The 26,780-nt window shown below is 43.6% G+C and overlaps 1 protein-coding gene across 1 annotated transcript in view; it reads left to right on the top strand.

The window, feature by feature from the left end:
- Window positions 1-26,780, top strand: part of LOC144595281 (PC3-like endoprotease variant B) — a 560,764-nt gene that overhangs the window by 482,298 nt on the left and 51,686 nt on the right. The window contains exons 13-14 of the mRNA XM_078402585.1: window positions 22,311-22,421; window positions 26,567-26,660. Of these exons, the coding sequence (XP_078258711.1) occupies window positions 22,311-22,421; window positions 26,567-26,660 (205 nt within the window). The remainder of the gene's footprint in view (window positions 1-22,310; window positions 22,422-26,566; window positions 26,661-26,780) is intronic.

Raw genomic sequence — 26,780 nt, 5'->3', positions numbered from 1 at the left:
CATTGGATTTTGCTTGGGAGGAAGCCAGTGTGGAATGTAAGCTTAAAGAAACTTGACAAGTTTCCATGAAGCATCTTCAAAATGCCATTAAATCATTGGCATCCATTTCATACATCACTTCTCTTTTTTCTGGACATTTATCGGCACTTTTTGGAAGTTCTGAACCGTTAAATGCATCAATCAATTTGACTTGGAACTGTCGGGCAATTGAACGCTAAATTGAAATGAACTTTCATTTTATCAAAGTCTCTTGTCCAGTTAACTGTGATGATGTAAACATTATTGGACTCTCTATTGTGACAAGATCCTCTTGAAAGATTCTCTGGTTACCTATCCTATCCATGTAACTGTCTAAATGTTTCTTAAACTGTGCGATAATACCTTAAACGTTGCGATAATATAGGAGGGCAGTAATAACATATTTAAATACCTTAATGGTCTCATTACTATTGAGCATAAAGGCTAACAGCAAAATTATCTTTTGTGTATGAGGAAAACCCTTTTCAGTCAGAGAGTTGTAAATCTGTGGAATTCAGAACTGCCTCAGAAGGCAGTGGAGACCAATTCTCTGGATGCTTTCAAGAGAGAGCTAGATAGAGCTCTTAAAGATAGCGGAGTCAGGGGGTATGGGGAGAAGGCAGCAATGGGGTACTGATTGTGAATGATCAGCCATGATCACATTGAATGGCGGTGCTCGCTCGAAGGGCCGAATGGCCTCCTCCTGCACCTATTGTCTATTGTCTATTGAGTATTGAGTCACTTACATGGAGAAAATTCCAGTTGAAGTTATTTTGCCTTCATTCGATTAATTGAAAGATACAGTATGGAAACAGGCACTTCAACCCAGCAAATCCACGCCGACTATTGATCACCTGTTTACACTAGTTTAGGTTAGTTTAGAAATACAGTGACACCCCCCTGCCTCCTGCCCCCCTCCCCCCACACCCACCTCCACACAGCAATGATTAGGGGCTGGGAGAACTGTACAGAGCTGGAAGAGCGGAACTGATTTACTCGCTGAGAAATCTAGGCTTTGCTTTAGACTTCTGACTTTAAAGATACAGCATGGAAACAGGCCCCTCAATCCACCGAGTCTGCGCCAACCAGCGATCCCCGTACACTCGCATGATCCTGCACACTAGGGACAATTTACAATTTTACCAAAGCCAATTAACCTACAAACCTGCACATCTTTGGAGTGTGGGAGGAAATCGGAGCACCCGAAGAAAACCCATGCGGTCACAGAGAGAACATGCAAACTCCGTGCAGACAACACCCGTAGTCAGGATCGAACCCAAGTCTCTGGTGCTGTGAGGCAGCGACACTACCTGCTGCATCACTGTGCTGCCCTACTGTGCCGCCCCACTGTGCCACCAGCCCCACTGCCCATTTCTGTGTCTGCTCACCCTCCCATCTGTGAACCTCTCCCACAAACTTTTTGTTCATTTTCTACATGGTTATGAACAGTTCCCAGGTATAGAAACCCGTCGTAACACAGGTACTGCCTGCATTTAGAAACAAATACATTTGGTAATTAAAAAAAACATTTCTTTTAGGTGGCAAATGACGATGAAGACATTAGTCGCAAGTCTCTCTGTGTTTCCCAGAAACGTCCTGTTAACATGCCCGCCCCACCGTAAGTGACAAGATCATTGAAGGACACCAAGTTAATCACCATTCGAGAAGTTAATTTATAACTTAACCTCAGTGCTGGAAACTATTCTCATGGATCCCACGCACCAGCTTCAGCTGGCTCAGATTTCCACACCTGCACACCATCCACCCATTGATTCCTGACCAGGATCCGGTGGGAAGCCTCTCCGCAGTGAATCCATTCCCGAGTTCAAACTAGGCTTCTATTCCAACCTGATGCTAATTCTACTTGAGTAACCTCTTTGATTTCTAATCAGCGTAACACTATATCCTAACTGTAAAACCGTAAAACATTGTATATTGACCAAGCATTCCACAGATTAAAGGTTTTTTGCACCTTGAAGTTAAAACTGCAGCATCCATTCCTTCTTTGTGCATTGGGTGTTAAGGCGTAAGGGGATACAACATTGTGAGGTTTTCCTTTAATTCCAGGAGTTTTATATCAAGAATGGACTGGACAGGACATCGTGAAAGGCTGTTAGATTTGCAATAATTAACAAAAGGTTTTAGTTACTTAGTTAATAAATGTCAGGATTGCCTCTCAAAAGTACAGTTTAAATTTCTCATTGACCACAGAACAATTGGTTCTGCATGGGAATCAAAATTTGGGAAAAAAATTTGATTGATTGAATTGATTGAACGATACAGCATGGAAATAGACCTTTCGACCATGCCGGCAATCGATCACCCATTCATATATTTCTATGTTATCCCACTTTCGCATCCACTCCCTACACACTAAGGACAATTTTACAGAGGCCAATTGACCAACCCTGCACATCTTTGGGATGCATCTGTGGGGCAGTGGTAGAGTTGTTGCCTTGCAGCGTCAGAGACCCGGGTTCGATCCTGACTATGGGTGTTGTCTGTACGAAGTTTTGAACACTCTCCCCATGACTATGTGGGTTTTCCCCAGGTGCTCTGGTTTCCTCCCACACTCCAAAGATGTACAGGTTTGTAGGTTAATTGGCTTCGGTAAAAATTGTAATTGGCCCTAGTGTATAGGATTGGGTTAGTGTACAGGGTGATCACTGGTCATGGCAGACTCGACGGCCCAAAGGGCCTGTTTCTGCACTATATCTCTAAACTAAACTAAAAAAGACCAGGTGGAAACCCATGCGGTCACAAGGAAAGCGTGCAAACTCCACACAGGCAGCACCCGGAGTCAGGATCGAACCCAGGTCTCTGACGCTGTAAGGCAGCAACTCAATCAGCTATGCCACTGGGTGACCCAATTATTGAACAACAGAAACAGAAAGTAAATCCCTGTTTGATTGCAGTTTTTTAAATAACTGAGCTCTTGACATTGCATCTGAGTGGCCAACATTGCATTTGCAAAGTCTGTTCATAGTTTAAACAAATGCAGTTCCTACTTTTGCTGCCCATCAAAGCTAACTTGTCGACTCAGAAATTTGATGTGACATTTTAATTATCGTTCATTTACTTGCTTTATAGCAGCTGCTTAAAATCTTTTGTTTACTGAAATGTTTATATTTGGTGAGCTAAAAATTTCCTCCACAGTGGGCCTACTGCCAAAATCCACAGGAGCTGCACTTATCCTGCTCCAAGTAAGCCCATTATAACCCTGCGGTTTTCATCCTAGGGCACTAATTCAGAGAGAAATGACCTTAACTGTGAGTAATGCATCCAGCAAGGTGACAAGAGACAGCAATATCACATTTCCCAGTTCCTTTAACTCCCCTCACCGTATTAATCACTATCTACAACTTGCCAGCAATATTCAGGAGGTAACTGAATGACCCCCCAAACCCTTCATGTCCTATAGTACTTTGGAGAAAGGATAGGGCCAGTCAGTTCAACTGCTTTATACTGGTTACACCATACATTTTGTTCGTTGAAAGCTCATATCCATCACATCCACTATATTATCCTTGCCCACTCCTTCTATTTCTTGAACATAGAACATAGAGGAGTATACACAAATGGTGGTGGGTGTATGGAACAAGCTGCCAGAGGAGGGAGTTGAGGCAGGGACTATCCCAACATTTAAGAAACAGTTAGACAAGTCCATGGATAGGACAGGTTTGGAGGGATAAGGACCAAATGTGGGCAAGTGAGACTAGTGTAGTGGACATGTTGGCCGGTGTGGGCAAGTTGGGTAGAAGGGCCAGTTTCCACACTGCATCATTCTATGACTCTACGACTCGACAGCACAGCCCACAATATTTGTGCTGAATATGATGCCTCGTTCAACTAACCATATCTACCTGTACATGATCTATATCCTGCTATTCTCTGCACTTTCATGTGCCTATCTAAAAGCCTCTTAATCACCATTCTCGTAACTTGACCCACATATAAGGGCAGCACATAGCAGTAGAGTTGCTGTCTTACAGTGCCAGAGACCAGAGTTTGATTCTGACTACGGGTGCTGTCTGCATGGAGTTTGTATACGTTTAGAGGATAATTGGCCTGGTAAAATTTTAAATTGTCCCTAGTGTGTAGAATAGTGTTGGTGTGCGGGATTCGCTGGTCGGCGCGGACTCACTGGGTCGAAGGGCCTGTTCCCGCGCTGTATCTCTAAACGAAACTCTCTAAACTTCGGATTAAAATAATTCAATGTTGGGTAACAAGATTTTCCTTTTAATAAACCATGTGAAACATTTTGTTGTCATATTCGGTTTTGCAAAATGTTTTTGTATCTTTTGGCAAAGATTTTTAGCATTCTTCTAATTCCATGAGTTTGTTCCATTTTCCTTTTGGAAGTCACGGAGGAATACAACATGGAATTAGGACCTTTAGGTCAACCCATCCATGCCAACTAAGATGTCCCATCTAAGCTAATCCACTTACCCGCATTTGGCTCTCTAAACCTTTAACATCCATGCACCTGTCCAAATGTCTTTTAAATGTTGTTATTGTACCTGCCACAACTATGTCCTCTGGCAGCTCATTCTATATACCCACTACCTTCTTAGCAAAAAATTGCCCCTCAGGGCAATCCAATGATTACTACCTTTAAGATCCTGCTTTTTAATCTTTTCCCTATCTCCCTCTATTCACTCTGCAGGACCTCGATGATTGGTTTTCAAACAATCTTCCGGGGCTACCTATTTTTTTAATAGAATTATGAAACTGAGGAAATTGTGGGTACAAAGAGATTCCATTTAAATAACATCTTTCACTCCCACATCTTAAACACAGCAAAAGGTTCACACAACTTAGACAATCGAGAACTCACTGGACCATACCAGAATGTCTCCGTAAACTGGCTAAATGTATTTATTTCATAACAGGACAGAAGGAAGCCTTTGAGTAGATTTTAGTTTTAGTTTTAAAGTTACAGAGTGGAAACTGGCCCTTTGGCCCACTGAGTCCGCGCCGACCAACATTCACCCCGCACACTAACACTATCCTACATATTCGGAGCAATTTACCGAAGCCAATTAACCTACAAATCTGCACATCTTTGGAGTGTGGGAAGAAACCAGACCATCCAGAGAAAACCTACACAGTCACAGGGAGAACATGCAAACCACGTGCAGACAGCACCCAGAGTCAGGATCAAACCTGGGTCTATAGCTCTACTGCTGCTCCATTGTGTTGCAAGTAGACTAAAAGGGGCAATCCTGGACTTCACATTCCCCCTCAGTTTTTTTCCCGGATCCCCATAACTTAATCTCTTCCTCACATACCCATCAATTCCCCTTTGATTCTCTTTTGTCATTAATCTACACAAAGGGGTAGTTTTCAGAAGCCTTCAACTGCCCTTTGGGATGTAGGAGGGAACTACAGTGCCCACAGGAAACCCAGATGGTCACAGAAGGAATGTGCAAACTCCACATAGACAGCACACTGTGTCCACAATTGAATCCAGGTCCCTTGGTTATGAAGCAGCCGCCATGTTCATAAGTTATCGGAGCAGAATTAGGCCCTCCGACCCAGCAAGTCTACTCTGCCATTCAATCATGTCTGATCTATCTTTTTCTCTCAACCTCATTCTCCTGCCTTCTCTCCATAACCCTTTACACCCGTACTAATCAAGAATCTGTAAATCTGCACCTTAAAAATACCCAATGACATGGCTTCCACAGCTTCTGTAGCAATGAATTCCACAGACACACCATCCTCTGACTAAAGAAATTCCTTCTCATCTCCTTTCTAAAGGTAAGACCTTTTATTCTGAGACTAGAGCCTCTGGTCATAGATTTTCCCACTAATGGAAACATCCTCTCTACATTCACTCTATCCAGGCCTTTCACTATTCAGTAAGTTTCGATGTCTCCTCTCATCCTTCTAAACTCCAGCGAATACAGGCCCAGTGCCGTCAAATACACATCATACGTTAATCCAATCATACTCGTAAAACTCCTCTGGACCCTCTCTAACGGTGATATCCCCTGTATCATGTGCCATACATCACTAGGCATAAAATTAAAGCGAATAACTGCAGGGGCCTAAAATCTATTCCCCTTCTGCCATGCACCTGCAATAGGATCTCTGCTGTGCCTTTGTGCTGCATTTATTTAAGTGAACTCAACCAATGATAAAAAAAGTTAAATTAATGCTGCCCTGTTTAATTATTGCTTTCCACTGAAAGCTCTGGTGCAGATTATTCAAGCAAATGTCCCACTGTAAGTGCTGAGGAATTACCACAACTCAATACCTCTGCACTGGGTTCAAGGAAGAGAGTAGAGTCATAACATTAAGGAGCAGCACAGAGGTGCAGTAGTAGAATTGCTGCCCTACAGCGCCAGAGATCTGGGTGCAATCCTGACTACGGGTATTGTAAGACAATAACTGCAGATGCTGGTACAAATCGAAGGTATTTATTCACAAAATGCTGGAGTAACTCAGCAGGTCAGGCACCATCTCAGGAGAGAAGGAATGGGCGACGTTTTGGGTCGAGACCCTTCTTCAGACTGATGTCAGGGGGCGGGACAAAGGAAGGATATAGGTTGAGACAGGAAGCCAGTGGGAGATCTGGGAAGGGGGAGGGGAAGAGGGACAGAGGAACTATCTAAAGTTGGAGGTTCTCCCTGTGACCGTGTGGATTTTCTCCAGGTGCTCTAGTTTCCTCCCACACTCCAAAGATGTACAGGTTTGCAGATTAATTGGCTTCTGTAAATTGTAAACTATCCCTAGTGTGTAGGATAGTGCTAGTGCACAGGGTGATCACTGGTCGGCGCGGACTAGGTGGGCCAAAGGGCCTTTTTCCATGCTGTATCTCTAAAGTCTAAACATTCAGTAAGAAACCACCAGCAGAATTGAAGAAGGGTTCCAACCTTTTTCTTCAGAGATGCTGCCTGACTCGCTGAGTTATTCCAGCATTTTGTGTCTATCACTAACAGGACTTCAGCGACTTCACAATCACACAGAACTTTCCATGCATCTGACAGTTAAATCTAGAAAAAAGCCCTCAAAATCTGGGCCATTATTTTTATTTTGTCCCCGTGGATCAACATAGTAAGAAAACTAACTGACATTTGAATTTCAATGTAAACACGAGCAAATGCTTAAAATTAAAATGGAAATTGTATGATTGACTTACCTGTTCACCGGTAATTACTCATCCAAAACAAATTAGTGGTTATAACGTCAGTGGTGTTTAATGCAGTTGGCTGTACAGAAACTGATTCACAGAAACACTCCATGCATCCCAAAAGTGACTCCCTTCAATAATACTCCATTGATGTAAACTCTTTTGGAAGAGTTTGTGAGGGATGTGAATAGCTCTATCTAAATGCATTTCTTACTTTTTTTCTTTAATGTGCAAACTCCACACATATAGCACTCTGAGTCCACAATTGAACTCAGGTCCCTTGAGGTTATGAAGCAGCCACCATGTTCATAAGTTATAGGAGCAGAATTTCTTTAGTTGATAGCCATGGTAAATAGCTCTCAGAGCTAACGGAATCAATGGATATGCGGCAGAAAGCAGGACTGGGGTACGGATTTTAGATGATCAGCCATGATCATCTTGAATGGCGGTGCTGGCTCGAAGGACTGAATGGCCTACTCCTGCACCTATTTTCTATGTTTCTATGTTTCCTTAGCTGAGCTATTTGCCCCTCTTGTACAAGTCCCTGGGGATGATCGGGTTAACGTACGAGGAGCGTTTGATGGCTCTGGGCCTGTACTAGCTGGAGTACAGAAGTATGCGGGGGGGATTTCATTGAAACGTACCAAATAATGAAAGACCTGGATAGAGTTGTTGTGCAAAGTTGTTTCCAGTAGTGGTAAGTATAGGACCAGAGGCCACAGCCTCAGCATAAACAGGATGTATCTTTAGAATGGAGACGAGGAGGAAATTCTTCAGCAAGAGGGCGGTGAATCTATAGAATTCATTGCCACAGACACTGGTGGAGGCCAAGTCATTGGGTATTCCACCGGGTGGCGCCATCTGCGATGGCAGCCTCGTCAACGGTTTGTCTGTCTTTTTGTTTTTTTTGTTATTTTTAGTATGTTTTAGAAGTTTGTATTAATGTTCTCTGGTTTGTTTTATATAGGGGGTGGGGGAGGGGGAGGGGGAGACTTTTTTTCAATCTCTTACCTTGCCGGAGATGCGATTGTTTTTCTGGATCGTATCTCCGGTCACTCTGCGGCCTAACATCATGGAGCTGGAGGCCTTGCTCGCGACTGACTTTGAGTCCTACTGCGGGGCTGTGGACTTACCATCGGAGCCTGCGATTCCTTGCCTGGGATTGACGCTCCAACTGCGGACTGCGGATTTCAACATCGAGGAGCTCGCAGTCTCGGGTAGAGACTGATGTCGGGAAGCTCCAGTTGCAAGAGGTTCGACCAGCCCCGACCCGGGGTCCGATCACCCGACGTGGGGAGCTGAGATCCCCCCAATGTGTGAGCTTGATCGCCCCGACGCGGAGGGCCCGGCTGCCAGCTACGGGAGCCAAGATCGACCCGTCAAGGGAAGGCTCGAGGCCTCAGACCGCGGGAGGACAAAGAAGGGAAGAGATTTAACTTCTTTTCGCCTTCCATCACAGTGAGGAATGTGAGGGAGTCCCTGTGGTGGATGTTTATATTAAAATGTATATTGTGTGTCTTGTTGTTTTTTATTGGTATGACTGTATGGCAAATCAAATTCCTCATATGTTGCAAAACATACTTGACTAATAAAGTATGATTATGATTATGATTATGATTTTTAAACCAGAGATTCAAAGGCTCTGACTGTCTACCCCATTTATGCCTTTCATAACTTTACATAATTCTATCAGAGCCACCCTCAGACTCGGATGCTCCTGATTAAATTAGTGTAAGGGGTGAAATAGAGGGTCTTCATTATTAGTCATGGAATAAACGCATTGACATATTGATGCATTGATTGGCAAGGATGTCAATGGGATTGGATTGAGAGAGGAAAATAGATCAGCTATGATCGAGTGGCAGAGTAGAGTCGGTGGGCTGAATGGCTTAATTCTGCTCCTATGTCTTTGTCTCAGAAGAGTTCCCAATGCAAACATAAGCAAAAATAATCTTTCTGCAATGAATACAAAGAAATTGTTTTCAATTACTTGATTCAATAAATCTCTGAACAATGGTGCCATGGAACCATTTGAGGATAGTTATCACTGATCCTTAAATTGCATTTCTGCTGTGCACCACATCCTTTCGTGAAACCATACATCACATATAACACAGAGAAATTACTTTGTAATGTTTATTCACTTTGTCTGATAAAATGTTGGCAGATCTATCCGAAATACTCCAGCTATAGAGATGGTTCAACAGTAGAGTTGCTGCCTTACAGCGCCAGAGACCCAGATTTGGTCCGGGTGCTTGTCTTAATGGAGTTTGTACATTCTCCCAGTGACCTGCATGGGTTTTCTCTGGGAACCAGCTTCCTCCCACACTACAGAGACACGCAGGTTTGTAGGCTAATTGGCTCAGTATAATTGTAAATTGGCCCTACGTGTGTGTAGGATAGTCCACTTAAGTGTTACCATTGCAGTTGCTATTCTTGAACAATTCATGAGTTGTTCATCACGGCAAGTTTAAATCTATGTTTCTTTAGACTTTAGGACTTTAGAGATACAGCGTGGAAACAGGCCCTACAGCCGACCAAGACTGTGCTGACCAGCGATCACTGCACATTAACACTATCCTACACACTAGGGACTATTTACAATTTTACTGAAGCCAATTAATCTACAAACCTGCACTTTATGGAATGTGGGAGGAAACCAAAGCACCCAGAGAAAGTCCACACAGTCACAGGGAGAACGTATAACCGTGATACGGCAGCACCTGTGGTCAGGATCGAACCCGGGTCTCTGGCGCTGTGAGGCGGCAGCTCTACCACTATGCCACTGTGCTACCCCAATTTTCTTGTGGTTCCACATTTTCTTGTTGAAAATAATCAAGGGAATGCTCACTTTAAAAATCTGGCTTTTATATTTTTTACAATAATAGAATTCCATGGCGGCAGTGTATTTTGCCATGCCTGCCATGCAGTTTTCCTTAAGAATGTTTTCCTTAAAAAAGCAGATATTGTGCAGACTGCTGACCAGTCAAATTTCTTTGTGGACATCTAATAGAATACATTAGTCAGTGATGACTGGTTATCTCACGGGGAGGAAAGCCAGGATTAGTGAAACGGTGGACACTAATAGACGACTTTGAATGTGCCGGTATTATTTATTGTCATTTTCAATTTGGTTGCAATTCATCATACAAACCAAAGTTGATACATTTGCCTAAAGACTTTCCTATAACTGAGAATGCTTGATTTTTGCCAAAGGTAAAGACCAAAAAAAAAAATTCTTTTTTCATATCAAATGAAAAACGTTATTCTAAACAGAAAAGAAATATACTCTTTTGCAGATTACCAGCTGCCTAAATGCTTTATGAAGGAAATGCAGAAAATTATTCACAGGCTGTTTAGTTTAGTGCAGGGATGCAGCACGGAAACATCGGCCCGCAAAGTCCATTCACACTAACACTATCCTACACAATAGGGACATTTACAATATTTACCAGTCAATTAACCTACAAACCTGTACGTCCTTGGAGTGTGGGAGAAAGCTGGAGATCCCGGAGAAAACCCACGCAGGTCATGGGGAGAACATACAAACTCCGTACTGACAACATATGTAACATAGAAACATAGAAAATAGGTGCAAGAGTCGGCCATTCAGCCCTTCGAGCCAGCACCGCCATTCAATATGATCATGGCAGATCAACCAAAATCAATACCCCGTTCTGGCTTTTTCCCCATATCCCTTGATTCCCTTAGCCCTAAGAGCTAAATCTAACTATCTCTTGAAAATATCCAGTGAATTGGCCTCCACTGCCTTTTGTGGCAGAGAATTCCACAGATTCACAACTCTCTGGGTGAAAAAGTTTTTCTTCATCTCAGTCCTAAATGGCCTGCCCCTTATTCTTAAACTGTAACCCCTGGTTCTGAATTCCCCCAACATCGGGAACATTTTTCCTGCATTTACCCTGTCATATCCTCTAAGAATTTTATATGTTTCTATAAGATCCCCTCTCATCCTTCTAAATTCCAGCAAATACAAGCCCAGTCAACCCATTCTTTCATCATATGTCAGTCCCACCATCCTGGAAATTAACCTGGTCAACCTATGCTGCACTCCCTCAATAGCAAGAATGTCCTTCCTCAAATTAGGAGACCAAAATTGCACACAATACTCTAGGTGTGGTCTCACCAGGGCCCTGTACAACTGCAGTAGGACCTTGCTCCTAAACTCAAATCCTCTCGCAATGAAGGCCAAAATGCCATGAGTTTTCTTCACTGCCTTCTGTACCTGCATGCTTACTTTCAGTGACTGATATACAACCACACCCAGGTCTCATTGCACTTCCCTTTCTCCTAATCTGACACCATTCAGATAATAATCAGCCTTCCTGTACTTGCCACCAAAGTGGATAACCATACATGTATCCATATTATACTGCATTTGCCATGCTTCTGCCCATTCACCCAACCTATCCAAGTCACCCTGCAGCCTCATAGCATCCTCCTCGCAGCTCACACTGCCACCCAGCTTTGTGTCATCCGCAAACTTAGAGATGTTACATTTAATTCCCTCGACTAAATCATTAATCTATATTGTAAGCAACTGGGGTCCCAGCACCGAGCCTTGCAGCAGCCCACAAGTCACTGCCTGCCATTCCATAAAGGACCCATTAATTCCTACTCTTTGCTTCCTGTCTGCCAACCAGTACTCTATCCATGTCAATCCATGTGCTCTAATTTTGCACACTAATCTCTTGTGTACGACCTTATCAAAGGCTTTTTGAAAGTTCAAATACACCACATCCACTGGCTCTGCCTTATCCATTCTACCTGTTACATCCTCAAAAAATTCCAAAAGATTAGTCAAGCATGATTTCCCCTTCATAAATCCATGCTGACTTTGACCGATCCAGTCACTGCTTTCCAAATGCACTGCCATAACATCTTTACTAATCAACTCCAGCAGCTTCCACACTACCGATGTCAGGCTAACTAGTCTATAATTCCCCGTTTTCTCTCTCCCTCCTTTCTTAAAAAGTGGAGTTACATTGGCTACCCTCCAGTCCACAGGAACTGATCCAGAGTTGAGAGAACTGGAAAATGATCACCTACCTCGACTCCATCCTATCCCCCTGGTTAAATCCCTCCCTACATATATGTCCAAGACACCTCACATGCTCCCCGTCTCCTTAATAACTTCTGGTTTCCAGGCCCCCACTCCCTCATCTTTACCATGGATGTCCAGTCACTCCACACCTCCATCCCCCACCAGGATGGTCTTCAAGCCCTCCGTTTATTCCTCGACCGTAGAACCAGCCAATCTCCATCTACCAATACTCTCCTCCGCCTAGCAGAGCTGGTTCTTAATCTCAACAACGTCTCCTTTGACTCCTCCCACTTCTTCCAAATCCGAGGCATAGCAATGGGCACTCGCATGGGCCCTAGCTATGCCTGCCTCTTTGTCGGGTATGTCGAGCAATCCCTGTTCCAGGCGTACACTTGCCCCATCCCCGAACTCTACCTCGGCTACATTGACGACTGTATTGGTGCTACCTCTTGTACCCATGCAGAACTCACTGACCATACACTTCACCACTAATTTCCATCCTGCTCTTAAATACACTTGGACCATCTCCGACATCTCCTTACCGATTCTGAATCTCACCATCTCCATCACAGGAGACAGACTAATAACCGACATAGTAACCGACATCTACTACAAACATACTGACTCCCATAGCTATCTTGACTACACTTCTTCTCACCCTGTTCCCTGTAAAATCTCTATTCCCTACTCCCAATTTCTCCGTCTACGCCGCATCTGTGCCAAGGATGAGGTGTTTCATACTAGGGCATCAGAGATGTCCTCATTCTTTAGGAAACGGGGTTTCCCCTCTTCCATTATAGATGAGGTTCTCACTAGGGCCTCCTCTATATCCCGCAGCTCCACTCTTGCTCCCCTCTCCCCATTCATAACAAGGATAGAGTCCCCCTTGTCCTCACCTTCCACCCCATTAGCCATCGTATACAACAAATTATCCTCCAACATTTCCGTCACCTCCAATGGGATCCCACTACTGGCCACATCTTCCCATCTACACCCTTTTCTGCTTTCCGCTGAGACAGTTCCCTCCGAAACTCCCTGATCCACTCGTCCCTTCCTACCCAAACCACCCCCTCCCCAGGTACTTTCCCCTACAATCGCAGGAGATGCAACACCTGTCCGTTTATCTCCCCCCTCGACTCCATCCAAGGACCCAAACAGTCTTTCCAGGTGAGGCAGAGGTTCACCTGCACCTCCTCCAACCTCATCTATTGTATCCGCTATTCCAGAAGTCAACTTCTCTACATCGGCGAGACCAAACACAGGCTCGGCGATCGTTTCGCTCAACACCTTCGCTCAGTCCGCCTTAACCAACCTGATCTCCCGGTGGCTCAGCACTTCAACTCCCCCTCCCACTCCCAGTCTGACCTTTCTGTCATGGGCCTCCTCCATTGTCATAGTGAGGCCCAGCTCAAATTGGAGGAACAGCATCTCATATTTCGCTTGGGCAGTTTACACCCCAGCAGTATGAACATTGATTTCTCTAACTTCAGATAGTTCCTCTGTCCCTCTCTTTCCCCTCCCCCTTCCCAGTTCTCCCACTGCCTTCCTGTCTTCTACTACATCCTATCTTTGTCCCGCCCCCTCCTCTGACATCAGTCTGAAGAAGGGTCTCAACCCGAAACATAACCCATTCCTTCTCTGCTGAGATGTTGCCTGACCCACTGAGTTACTCCAGCATTTTGTGTCTACCTTCGATTTGAACCAGCATCTGTAGTTATTTTTCTACACACCAATGCATCCACGATTTCTAAGGCCACCTCCTTGAGTACTCTGGGATGCAGACCATCAGGCCCTGAGGATTTATTTGCCTTCAGTCCTAACAGTTTAACTAACACCATTTCTTGACTAATGTGGATTCCGTTCAGTTCCTCCATCCACTAGAACCTCGTTCCCCTAGTATTCCCGGGAGATTGTTTGTGTCTTCCTTAGTGAAGACAGAATCAAAGTACTCATTTAACTGTTCTGCCATTTCCTTGTTTCCCATTATAAATTCACCTGTCTCTGACTGTGAGGGACCGACATTCGTCTTCACTAATCTTTTCCTTTATACATACCTAAAGAAACTTTTACAGTCAGTTTTTATATTCCCGGCAAGCTCTCTTTTCCCCTTCTTAATAACCCCTTTGTCCTCCTCTGTTGAGTTCTAAATTTCTCGCAGTCCTCTGGTTTGATGCGTCTTCTGGCCAATTTATATGCCTCTTCCTTGGATTTAACACTATCCTTGACTTCCCTCATCAGCCACGGTTGAGCCACCTTCCCAGTTTTATTTTTTCGCAAGACAGGGATGAACAATTTCTGGAGTTCATCCACGCGGTCTTTAAATCTTTGCCATTGCATCTCCACTGTCAACTCTTTAAGTATAATTTGCTAGTCTATCCGAGCCAATTCCCATCTCATACCTTCAAAGTCTCCTTTATTCAAGTTCAGGACTCTAGTCTCTGAATTAACCGTGTCACTCTCCATCCTCATGCAGAATTCCACCATATTGTGGTCACTGTTGCCCAAGGGGCCTTGTGTAACAAGATCGCTAACTAATTCTTCCTCATTACACAGTACCCAGTCTAGGATGGCCTGCCCTCTACTCAGTTCCTCTACATATTGGTATAAAAACCCATCCCATATACATTCCAGGAAATCCTCCTCAGCACTGTAGTCGGGTTCGAACCTGGGTCTCTGGCGCTGTAAGGCCACAACTCTACCGCTGCACCCATTCGTATCTCAACACGTGTGTAGTTTAAGCAGATCTTGCACACTGGGGTGGAGTGTACACTGCCCAAACAATCTTCTCTTTAGTTTTATAAAAATGAATGAAGCATGAACGAAAGAGTGAGAAAGAATCTGCTCCTGAATAAATTGAACACAGTATAGTGAATAATTCCAATGCAATCTCCGCCATGATCTTGAAAAGACCCTATGACAAAAAAATAATCAACAGAACAGAAAGCGTGGCTTTCACTGCCGTACAGGGAGAAGATTTACCCAGACAACATCAAGAAACGGGGCAATGAACTCACAGATCACTATAATAGCTTACCTGCTCAATTCCTCACACAATACTCTCCACAAAAATCAAAGCGCCTCCTCCTGCAAGGTCCTGTCAGTGAAAGAGGCTATTTTGAAATAGTCATTTCCTGTGTTGTGCCTATCTTTGCTCCTGGGGGGACAATATTTACAGTGACTATAGAAAGACACACCAGCAGAAATGCAATACAGATTTTATCCCAGTTCTGAATTATTCTTAATAATATATATCCTGGCAGAAGGTTTGCTCAATCTAATTTATTATGTTTGATAATTGCCAGAATTTGTGCATTCCTGCAGAATGGGTAATTTATACCTTCTAAGATTAGTAAGGACCATTCTCTGACTTCTTTGCTGGATTTTTAAACATTGCGTTCCTTCTCGTTCTGGCGAAAGATCATTAAGCCGAAAGGTTAACTCTGTTTCTTTCCCTAAAAATACAGTCTAACTGCTTTACCATGTCTGAAGATAGGTTTCAACCTGAAACGTCACCTATTTCTTTTCTCCAGAGATGCTGCCTGACCCGCTGAGTTACTCCAGCATTTTGTGTCTATCTTCAGCTTTACCATATCCCCCTGTTTATTTCTCTCTATCATCAATCTATCATCCAGGCTGCTTTGTAAACAAAGGAATCGCCTTAGCAACCTGGTCTCACCCATAAGACATAGCAGCAGAATTAGGCTATTCGGCCCATCAATACCCCACCATTCAAACATGGCTGATCTGTCTTTCCCTCTCAACCCCACTCTACTGCCTTCTCCCCTTAACCTTGGATGCCCTTCCTAATCAAGAACCTATCAAACTCTGCTTTAAAAATACCCAATATTTTGGCCATGTGTGGAAATGAATTGCATAGATTCACAACCCTCTAGCTAAAGGAATTTCTCTGTATCTTCGTTCTAAAAGTACATCCTTTTATTCTGAGGCTGCGCCCTCTGGTCATAGACTCTCCCATTACTGGAAACATCCCCTCCATATCCACTCTATCTACGCCTTTCATTATCTGGGAGGTTTAAATGGGATCCCCCCATCATTCTTCTAAATTTCAATGAGTACAGTCACAGAGCCTTCAAATGCTCCTCATCTGTTAACCCAATCATCCCCGGGATCATTTTCATAAACCTCCTCTGGACTCTCTCCAACCTCAGCACATCTTTCTTCAGATATGGGGTCCCAAACTGCACAAAATATTCCAAATGTGGCCTCACCTAATAAAGCCTCTTACAAGCGTCTTTTAAAGCCTCAGAATTGCATCCTTGCTTTCATACTCCTTCCCCTCGAAATGAATGCTAGCAATGCAATTGCTTCCTTATCACTGACCTACCCTTTCAAATTATTTATTCACAAAATGCTGGAGTGACTCAGCAGGTCAGGCAGCATCTCAAGAGAGAAGGAATGGGTGACGTTTCAGGTCGAGACCCTTCTTCAGCTACCTCGACTCTGTCCTATCCTCCCTGGTCAAATCCCTCCTCACCTATGTCCAAGACACCTCACATGCTCTCTGTCTCCTCGATAACTTCCGGTTTCCAGGCCCCCACTCCCTCATCTTCACCATGGATGTCCAGTCACTCTACACTTCCATCCCCCACAAGGATGGTCTTGAAGCCCTCCATTTCTTCCTCGACCGTAGAACCAGCCAATCCCCATCTACTAACACTCTCCTCCGCCTAGCAGAGCTGGTTCTTACCCTTAACAACTTCTCCTTTGACTCCTCCCACATCCTCCAAACCAGAGGCGTAGCTATGGGCATTCGCATGGGCCCTAGCTATGCCTGCCTCTTTGTCGGGTACGTCGAACAATCCCTGTTTCGGACGTACACTGGCCCCATCCCCGAACTCTACCTCTGCTACATCGACGACTGCATTGGTGCTACCTCTTGTACCCATGCAGAACTCACTGACTTCATACACTTCACTTCCAATTTCCATCCTGCTCTTAAATATACTTGGACTATCTCCGACATCTCCCTACCGTTTCTGGACCTCACCATAAAAACTCCTGAGATGCTGCCTGACCTGCTGAGTTACTCCAGCATGTGAATAAATACTTTTCGATTTGTACCAGCATCTGCAGTTATTTTGAACACAGTATAGTGAATAATTCCAATGCAATCTCCGCCATAATTCCAATGCAATCTCCGCTACCCTTTCAGATTTATTCCCTCTGTCCTATCTATCTGCAAGTTAAAACTATATCGCCTTTCCACAAATGCTGCCTAGTCTGCTAAGTGTTTCTGATATTGTTCATTTTTATATCCAACTTCCAACATTTAGAATATTTTTAACTTTCTATTTCTTGTACATTTCTGTTTGGTGTTATCCCACTTTTGAAAGATAGAATCTTCAGTTACTGTAGATTAAACATGACAGGTTACCTCATAAGTTCAAAAATTCATGTTTTCGGAGCAGAATTAGGCCATTTGAACCATCAAGTCTACTCCGCCATTCAATATGGCTGATCTATCTACCTTTCCCTCTCAATCTCATTCTTCTGCCTTCTCGCCATAACACTTACTAATCAAGAATTTATCAATCTCTGCCTTATAAATATCCATTGACGGCTTCCACAGCCTTCTGTGGCAATGAATTCCACAGATTCTCCACCCTCTGATAAAGAAATTGCTCCTAATCTCCTTCCCAAAGGTACATCCTTTTATTCTGAGACAATGGCCTTTGGTCCTAGACTCTCCCGCTAGTGTAAACAACCTCACCACATCCACTCTATCCAGGCCTTTCACTATTTGGAGGAAGGTGGGTGGTGTTGGAAAACAGACTGTTTATTCACATTGATTACAACCTCTGTTTTAACATGGCTACTAAGAATTAAAACCAATTATTTACTTCTTTTCTGGAGATTTTAAATTGGTTAGCTGATTTGTTCCTGCTACTGATGAAATTCAGTGGTACTTTTCCTAGGAACTTACCTGCAATGCAAGAGTTATATTTTATATCCTATGTCAAATATGTTATCAATTCTATTCTGGAAGGCATGGGAGCAGTATCTTGTACAAATCCTAGGGGTACAAATATCATGAAAACAACGATGAGCAGAATTAATCCTGTGCGCAAATCTTTCTTACTGCTGCAATTTCATCTTTATTTTCAATGATTTTTCTTCCTGTCACCTTTGGATCATTTTTCTTCTTCTGCCCCCACTGCCCATTAGTCATTTCCTTCCTATAGGCTGTGACTAGTGATGTAAAGATGGCCAGACGGCAACCAGCAGGAATCAATCTTATCGCTTTAAACTCCATTGATTTTGCACATTTATTTATGTTTAAACAGATATGAGATACATTATAGACGGATAGGTTCAGTCCTTAGGTAGACACAAATTGCTGGAGTAACTCAGCGGGTCAGGCAGCATCTCTGGAGAAAACGAGTAGGTGATGTTTCAGGTCGGAACCTTTCTTCAGACTACAAGTAGAGGTGGGGGTGGGGAATAAACTGGAGGTGAGAAGAGGCCAGAACAAAACAGACCAAGCAAACTATGAGATGCTGTTCCTCCAATTTGCATGTGGCCTCACTCTGACATTGGAGGAGGCCCAGGACAGAAAGGTCAGCATGGCAATGGGAAGGGGAGTTAAAATGTCAGGTTCAGTCCTAGTTGATTTTAGTCTATTTAACAATGTCATTTAAACCAAGGGATAAACAGCTGATAAATAACATTGGCTAGTAACCTCCAAAGCTTCATAGATCATCAAAGATCATAGAATTGCTGTAAGTAGCAATTCTACCGCTGCGCCACTGTGCCGCCCATGCTTCTCAGCAGTATATTTGTCATCTATATCGATGATTTAGATGAGAACATACACGGCAAGATTAGCAAGTTTGCAGATGATACAAAAATTGCAGCAGGATCTTGGTCAATTGGCCAAGTGGACCGAGGAATGGTTGATGGAATTTAATGCAGAAAAATGTGAAGTGTTACATTTTGGGAAGTCTAATGTGGGCAGGACCTACACAGTGAATGGTAGGGCTATGGGGAGTGTTGTAGAGCAGAGGGATTTAGGAGTGCCGGTGCATAGTTCCCTGAAGGTGGAGTCGCAGGTAGATTGGGAGGTCAAAAAGGCTTTTGGCACATTGACCTTCATCAGCCAGAGTATTGAGTATAGAAGGTGGGAGGTCATGTTGCAGTTGTATAAGATGTTGGTGAGGCCACATTTAGAGTATTGTGTTCAGTTCTGGGCACCATGTTATAGGAAATATATTGTCAAGCTGAAAAGGGTACAGAGAAGATTTATGAAGATGTTGCCAGGATTAGAGGGTCTGAGCTATAGGCAAAGGTTGAGTAGGCTGGGACTCTATTTCTTGGAGAGCAGGAGGATGAGGAGTGATCTTATAGAGGTGTATAAGATCATGAGAGGAATAGATCAGATAGAATCACTTGCCCAGAGTAGTGCCAGAGGATATAGGTTTAAGGAGAAGGGGAAAAGATTTAATAGGAATCTGAGGGGTCACTTTTTCACACAAAGGGTGGTGTTTGTATGGAACAAGCTGCCAGTGGAGGTAGTTGAGGCAGTGACTATCCCAACACTTAAGAAGCATTTAGATAGGCACGTGGATAGGACAAGTTTGGAGAGATATGGACCAAATGCTGGCAGGTGGGACTAGTGTAGCTGAGACATGTGGGCCGGTGTGGGCAAGTTGGGCCGAAGGGCCTGTTTCCATATTGTATCACTCGAAGACTGTATCACTGGTTCTCTTGGTTTAGTTTAATTTAGAGATACAGCCTGGAAACAGGCCCTTCAGCTCATCTAGTCCGCACCAACCAATGACTAGTTCTATGTTATCCCAGTTTTGCATCCTACACACTAGGGTCAATTTACAGAAGCCAATTAACCTACAAACCTGCACATCTTTGGAATGTGGTAGGAAACCAGAGGAAACTGGAGCATTCAGAGAAAACCCACACAGTTACGGAGAATGTACAAACTCCGTACAAATAGCACCCATAGTCAGAATCGAACCTGGGTCTCTGGCGCTGTGAGTAGCAATTCTACCGCTGTGCCACCATGTCACCCTTTCTTCTCAGCAATGTGTTACCTATTTTCTTCCTGAAGTGCATTGCTGGTTCATGAAGGGAGTTTAGAGATTGAGATGCAAACAGCTGAAAAACAGGACGATAACCCTCTTGATGTTAGCAACAGGTTCTAAATAGTCTCTTAAATTATCATTAATATAATGTCTGGGACACTTTATCAGAATAATAGTTTGTGTTTAAAAGAATAGTAGAACATGAGATAGAAATAATTTCCTAAGATTATTTAAGTGCTGCCACGTGAGTCAAATAATCAACAATAGCGTTTAAGTAGAAATATGGAACAGCGGATTCCGGTTTACATCAAAAGACATGAAGTGTTGGCGTAACTCAACGTATCAGGCAGCATCTTTGGAGAACATGGATCGGTGACGTTTTGGGTCGGGCCCTGGTGAGACCGCACCTGGAGTACTGTGTGCAGTTTTGGTCTCCAAATTTGAGGAAGGATATTCTTGCTATGGAGGGCGTGCAGCGTAGGTTCACTAGATTAATTCCCGGAATGGCGGGACTGTCGTATGTTGAAAGGCTGGAGCGATTGGGCTTGTATACACTGGAATTTAGAAGGATGAGGGGGGATCTTATTGAAACATATAAGATAATTAGGGGATTGGACACATTAGAGGCAGATAACATGTTCCCAATGTTGGGGGAGTCCAGAACAAGGGGCCACAGTTTGAGAATAAGGGGTAGGCCATTTAGAACGGAGATGAGGAAGAACTTTTTCAGTCAGAGGGTGGTGAAGGTGTGGAATTCTCTGCCTCAGAAGGCAGTGGAGGCCAGTTCGTTGGATGCTTTCAAGAGAGAGCTGGATAGAGCTCTTAAGGATAGCGGAGTGAGGGGGTATGGGGAGAAGGCAGGAACGGGGTACTGATTGATAGTGATCAGCCATGATCGCATTGAATGGCGGTGCTGGCTCGAAGGGCTGAATGGCCTACTCCTGCACCTATTGTCTATTGTCTATTGTCTATTGACCCTTCTTCAGACTGATTGTAGGGGGGAGGGACAGAAAGCTGGAAGAGAGGAGGGGCAGGCCAAAACCTGGCAGCTAATGGGTTGGTAAAGGTGAGGAGGGTGTTTTGAAAGGCAGACAGTTGGACAAAGCCCATAGATGAAAAGACAGAGGGTGTGAGAAGGAAGGATTGAGGAATAGCATATTGTGAAGCTGGAAGAACGAATGTAGGTAGAAGGCGAGGGGGAAGGGAGGAATATGTATGAGTCGAGGTGGGACACAAGGGGAGAGGGGGAGGGGAAAGAATGTTATGTAGTAACGTAGGGTTATGTAGTTACTGAAAATTGGAGAATTCAATGTTCATATTGTTGGGTTGCACCCAAGCAGAATATTGATATTAAGCAGAATAAGGATGGAGTTTAAGAGGCTTTTAGATTGTCACATGAATATGCAGAGAATGGAGGGACATGGATCACATGCAGGTGGATGAGATGAATTTATCTTGACATCATGTTTGGCACAGACATTGTGGGCTGAAGGCAAGGCCGTTTTTACAGCATTATGGACCCCCGGGCAAAGCAGTGTACTGGGGCCCCTACCGTTACTCTCCCCCACCCCTCTTTCCCTACCCCCCCTGTCGTGCCGGCAAAAAGCACTTACCAAAAAGCACTTAGCGATGGACTTAGGGTGCTACATTGTTGCGAAAAGCACTTACAGATCGCTGTGAGAAGCACTTAGTGACCGAAAATGTTGCGAAAAAAGCACTTATTGAACCTACATTTTAAAAGTAGTATTTATTTATTGCAAGTCACTTAACATACACAGATCAGCATGGGGCCCCTATGCTCGTGGGCCCCCGGGCAAGTGCCCATCAGGCCCATGCGTTAAGACGGCCCTGGCTGAAGGGCCTGCCGCTGTGTGGTACTGTTCTATGTTCTGATATCCCCAGATTCTTTGGTGACTGCCATTTCAGTATGGTTGTGTCTCGATATACATATTTATTTCTCTAGGCTGGGGCAGTGCTTACAATTTTGCCATTCTAACAGTTTATATTAAATATGTGTAATTCTTTTTGTCCACAGGTATGGATTTGGTTTGCTTGATGCTGGGCGAATGCTGAAGGAAGCTCTTAAGTTGAAACCAATGGGATCTCAACGGCAGTGTACAAATAATTATTTTTTTCAATCAGAAAAGTAAGTTGCTTGATTTCCCAAAATAAATATATTGGACTGACTGCATTTCGATAAATATATAAGATTATTACAGATTCTGAATATATATAGTAGAGCATGAAGAATCCAAGAATTAAATAATAGCACATAAGAGGCTTGCGAAGAAAGGTCATGCAGGAAGTTACTGCAGATGCTGGTTCATACCGAAGATAGATAGAAAATGCTGGAGTAACTCAGCGGGTCAAGAAGAAGCTTTAGAGATAAAGAATAGGTGACGTTTCAGGTCTCAACCCTTCTTCAGACTGAAAGTAGAGATGGGGTGGGGGATGGGAATAAACTGGAGGAGAGAAAAGGCCAGTTCAGGGTCAAATCAGGGTCAGCAACAGATGAGAGGAAGGGTAAAGCCCACAATGGCCCTATTTCAAGGAAATCCTGCATTCCCTGTCCTCCTCTCTATCCCTTCCCCCTCCCCTACCATAGCTGTCTTACTAATTTAGTTCAACTGGTCGCATCCTAGGGTCCCTCTTGTTATCACACCATCCCAGCCAACGTGGGCCAGTATTGGCTCCACCTTTCCTGAGGTCACATGTTGCCGCCCTTGATTTGTTCTGGCCTTTTCTTGCCTCCAGTGTATCTCCCCACCCCCATCTTTACTTTCAATCTGAAGAAGGGTTCTGACCCGAAACATCACCTATTCTTTTTGTCCAGAGATGCTGCCTGACCCGTTGAGTTACTCCAGCAATTTGTGTCTATCTTGTGATGAAGGGTCATTGATTTAAAACGTGAACTTTGCTTTTCTCTCTACAGATGCTGAAAACATTGAGGTATTTTTCTGGGTTTTATTTCAGATTTCCTGCATCTGCATTTTTTTATATTTAGATTTTCCTGTACAGTTCCCATGCATCTGTATTTTTAACTTTAAAAAAAATGGCCCTGTGGTTTTTAAAGCATTATAGTTACCAAGGTAACTAAGGCCAGCAATATTATGCTAAGCTTGGCCAGAAATTTGCTATTACACCCCCACATCGTAGGATTTATTTTTAAAATGTTGGATGATTTGACTAGTTAACAAACAGATAGTTGAAACATGAGGATTAAGAGAATGACTGATGATGTCAGAAATAAAAACAGAAAATGTTGGAAATTCTCAGCAAGTCAGGCAGTATCTGCAGAATGAGAAACATTTACCATATTAGGTCACGGAATCATAGAGTCGTGCAGCATGGAAACAGGCCCTTCAGCCCAACTTGCCCATGCCGGCCAACTGACCCCATCTACACTAGTCCCACATGCCTGCATTTAACCCATATCTGTTCAAACCTTTCCCATCCATGTACCTTTTCAAATGTTTCTTAAAAGTTGTGCTAGTACCTGCCTCACCCAACCCCTCTGGCAGCCCATTCCATATGCCAACTACCCTTTGTGTAAAACGTTTTTCCCTCAGGTCCCTATTAAATCTTTCTCCTCTCACCTTAAACCAGTGTCCCTCTGGTTCTCAATTTCCTTACTCTGTACATTTACCCTATCTAATCCTCTCATCATCGTATACACCTCTATAAGATCACCCCTAAAAGATCGAGAATCCGTTGTCAGAAATTGGTATTGGTAATGGCATATTTATCTCATAAAAAAATATTATTATTATATGTACTGAGATAGGTGAGCATGTTTGTCGCCTCTCCTCACTGATTTAGTTTAGTTTAGTTCAGAGATACTACAGAGAAACATGCCCTTCGACCCATCGGGTCCACGCCGACCAGCAATCCTTGCACACTAACACTATCCTACACACCAGGGACAAATTACAATTTTACCAAGGCCAATTTACCTACAAATCTGAACATCTTTGGAGTGTGGAAGGAAACTGGTGTTCCCAGAGAAATCCCACACAGGTCACGGGAAAACGTACAAACTCTGTACAGACAGCATCCATAGTCAGGATCGAACCGGGTCTTTGGCATTGTGAGGCAGCAAATCTCCCGCTGCGCCACCGTGTCACCTAGTGTGGTCAATGCGCTGGGAAGTCAAGGATCCAGTGGGAGAGAGGGTGCTGACTCCTACATCCAGGAGTTTGGGAAGGGGATTTTTTTGCGAAAACCTGTTTCAACTTGTTTTTTAATCTCTTTCCTGGTTCTGGCAAAGGTTCCCGGTCCGGAAACATTAAGTGTTTCACATTTCACTAGCGCTGCCTGAACTGATGTCAGAGAGTGTTTCAGATACTTTTCAGTGCTTTTATTTCAAAGAACATAGATCATGGAACATAGAACAGTACAGCACAAGAACAGACCCTTTGGCCACAATATCTTTGCAGAACGTGCTGCCAAGATTATCTCATATCTACCTGCACATAATCCGTAACTCTCCATTACCTGCATTCAAAAAATGTGCCTATCCAAAAGTCTCTTAAAAGCCACCATAGTATCTGCCACTATTTCAGATTCCTGGCATCTGAAAATGTGTTGATTTACATTGACAGTTTGCTTTACGTTAGCTGATCTCAACCCCGAGGCATTGTGGCTAGCAATCCCTGGAAGAGACCAGGGGGAAAATGATCAGAGATCCCTTCCTGCCATTTCCAGTAGAGGCAAGAGCTACAAGTGGGCATGCCTGATGAGAGCAGGGTTCAGATCAACGATAGTTTACCGCTCAATCAAGCCACACTGATTGTGTGTGTCAATTGTGTGTGGGTATTGGTTGAAAGTTGAAACTGTGAGATGTGGACCACAACATTTGCTGGAAATCCGCGGCGTTGGAGAATACTGGAAAAGCCCAGAAAGCCAGACAGGATACTTTGCCACATAGAAGCTCTGTCACATCAAATCTGGCCAGGAACTGAATAACTATTGTAGAGATAGACAGAATATGTTAGAGTAACTCAATGGGTCAGGCAGCATCTCTGGAGAAAATAGATTGGTGATGTTTCAGGTTGGGACCCGTCTTCAGAATAAATATTGCAAATGTCGGAAACAAACAATGTGAATCAAAGTTCCTTCCTACACATTTTGTCTTTCCCACAGCCAACAATGAACCATTGTGGGTTCCAACTTTCCTTGATCATTGTTGCTGGCTTCGATTTGTCCTTTTGCATACCTTTCATTCATTTGTTGTTTGTACTTCTTCATATCTTTAGTTTCCCTCTCCCCTGACTCTCAGTCTGATAATGGGTCTCAATCCGAAATATCACCTATTCCTTTCCTCCAGGGATGCTGCCTGACTCGCTGAGTTACTCCAGCATTTTGTGTCTAACTCCAAAGTGAATCATGAGTTCTGGTGCAAGAGAATATGGTAGGGGATCTCAGCAGGTGAGGTGGTGTCTGTGGAGTGGCCTTAGGGTCAGCATTTTGGGATCATTGCACTTCCTTTTATTCTCCCTCCCTGACTACTTTTACATAACTTAAAACATGCCTCATTCCCTATATTTTCCAGTTCAGGTGAAACGTCACCAACCTGAAAGATAAAAAACATTTCTTTCTCCGCATATGCTGCCTGATCTATTGAGTATTTCCAACACACCCTGTTGTTATTTACACCAGAAAAGTGATCACCGTTCTGCAACATCCATTATTTCTTCATCACGTATTTGACCAGTTGATGTCATTTGGCGACTGTCAGTATTGCAGCCAAATGATTAGATCTAAACGGCAGATTTAATCAACATTGTAAAGAATATATGTTTTCAAGAGGAGTATGGAAATGAGAGAGAGGACAATAACCCAGACTCAAGCCTTGATAATCCCCGCAAGTGACCAGAGTTGTTAATAATTAATCAATACCAGCAGTGTGGCATTTTGAAATGTAAATGTGATGGATGAGGGCACGAAGCTGTCATCAGCGAAAGGTGATGTGACTAGAATAGGTAACAGGCAGTCCCGGGTGACTGGGGAATGCATGGCTGCAAAGGTAGAACAAGCCATCAGAGAGCATCCCGAGCAGCAGGTAATTATTACCTTGCCCTGCAACTCACTTTCAAGCCTCTTTCCCAGAAAGAGAATTTTTGTTAAATAGACAGAACATTTGAAAGATGTAGCGGAAAAAAAAAGCAGGGGCACTACCTAACAATCATGGATCTGTGCCGTCTAAATGAGAGGAATGTGCTGTTTTCTTTAAACGCTCCTGTTTCGGCAAAATGACTGTTTTTCTCCTCTCTCTTCTCCTGAATCCTCCAGAGCTATTCCTACAAAAGGCTTTCTGACGCTGAGTCTGAAAACAAATGCGTGCCTGGGAACAGAGAACTCGATTGACACACTCGAGCATGTGCAGGTGAGAGAGACCCTAACAAGCACAGCTTTCACCAGGCTAACCATATTTTATAAAACGTCAACAAATGAAGCAGGCAATGGCTGACATAAATCAAATTATGCATATTTCGTGTAAACACCA

Source organism: Rhinoraja longicauda, chromosome 7 (genome assembly GCF_053455715.1).
Source record: "Rhinoraja longicauda isolate Sanriku21f chromosome 7, sRhiLon1.1, whole genome shotgun sequence".
NCBI classification, from domain to species: domain Eukaryota; kingdom Metazoa; phylum Chordata; class Chondrichthyes; order Rajiformes; family Arhynchobatidae; genus Rhinoraja; species Rhinoraja longicauda.
Note: the sequence above shows the minus strand (reverse complement) of the source record. Positions and strands in the feature narration are given on the sequence as shown.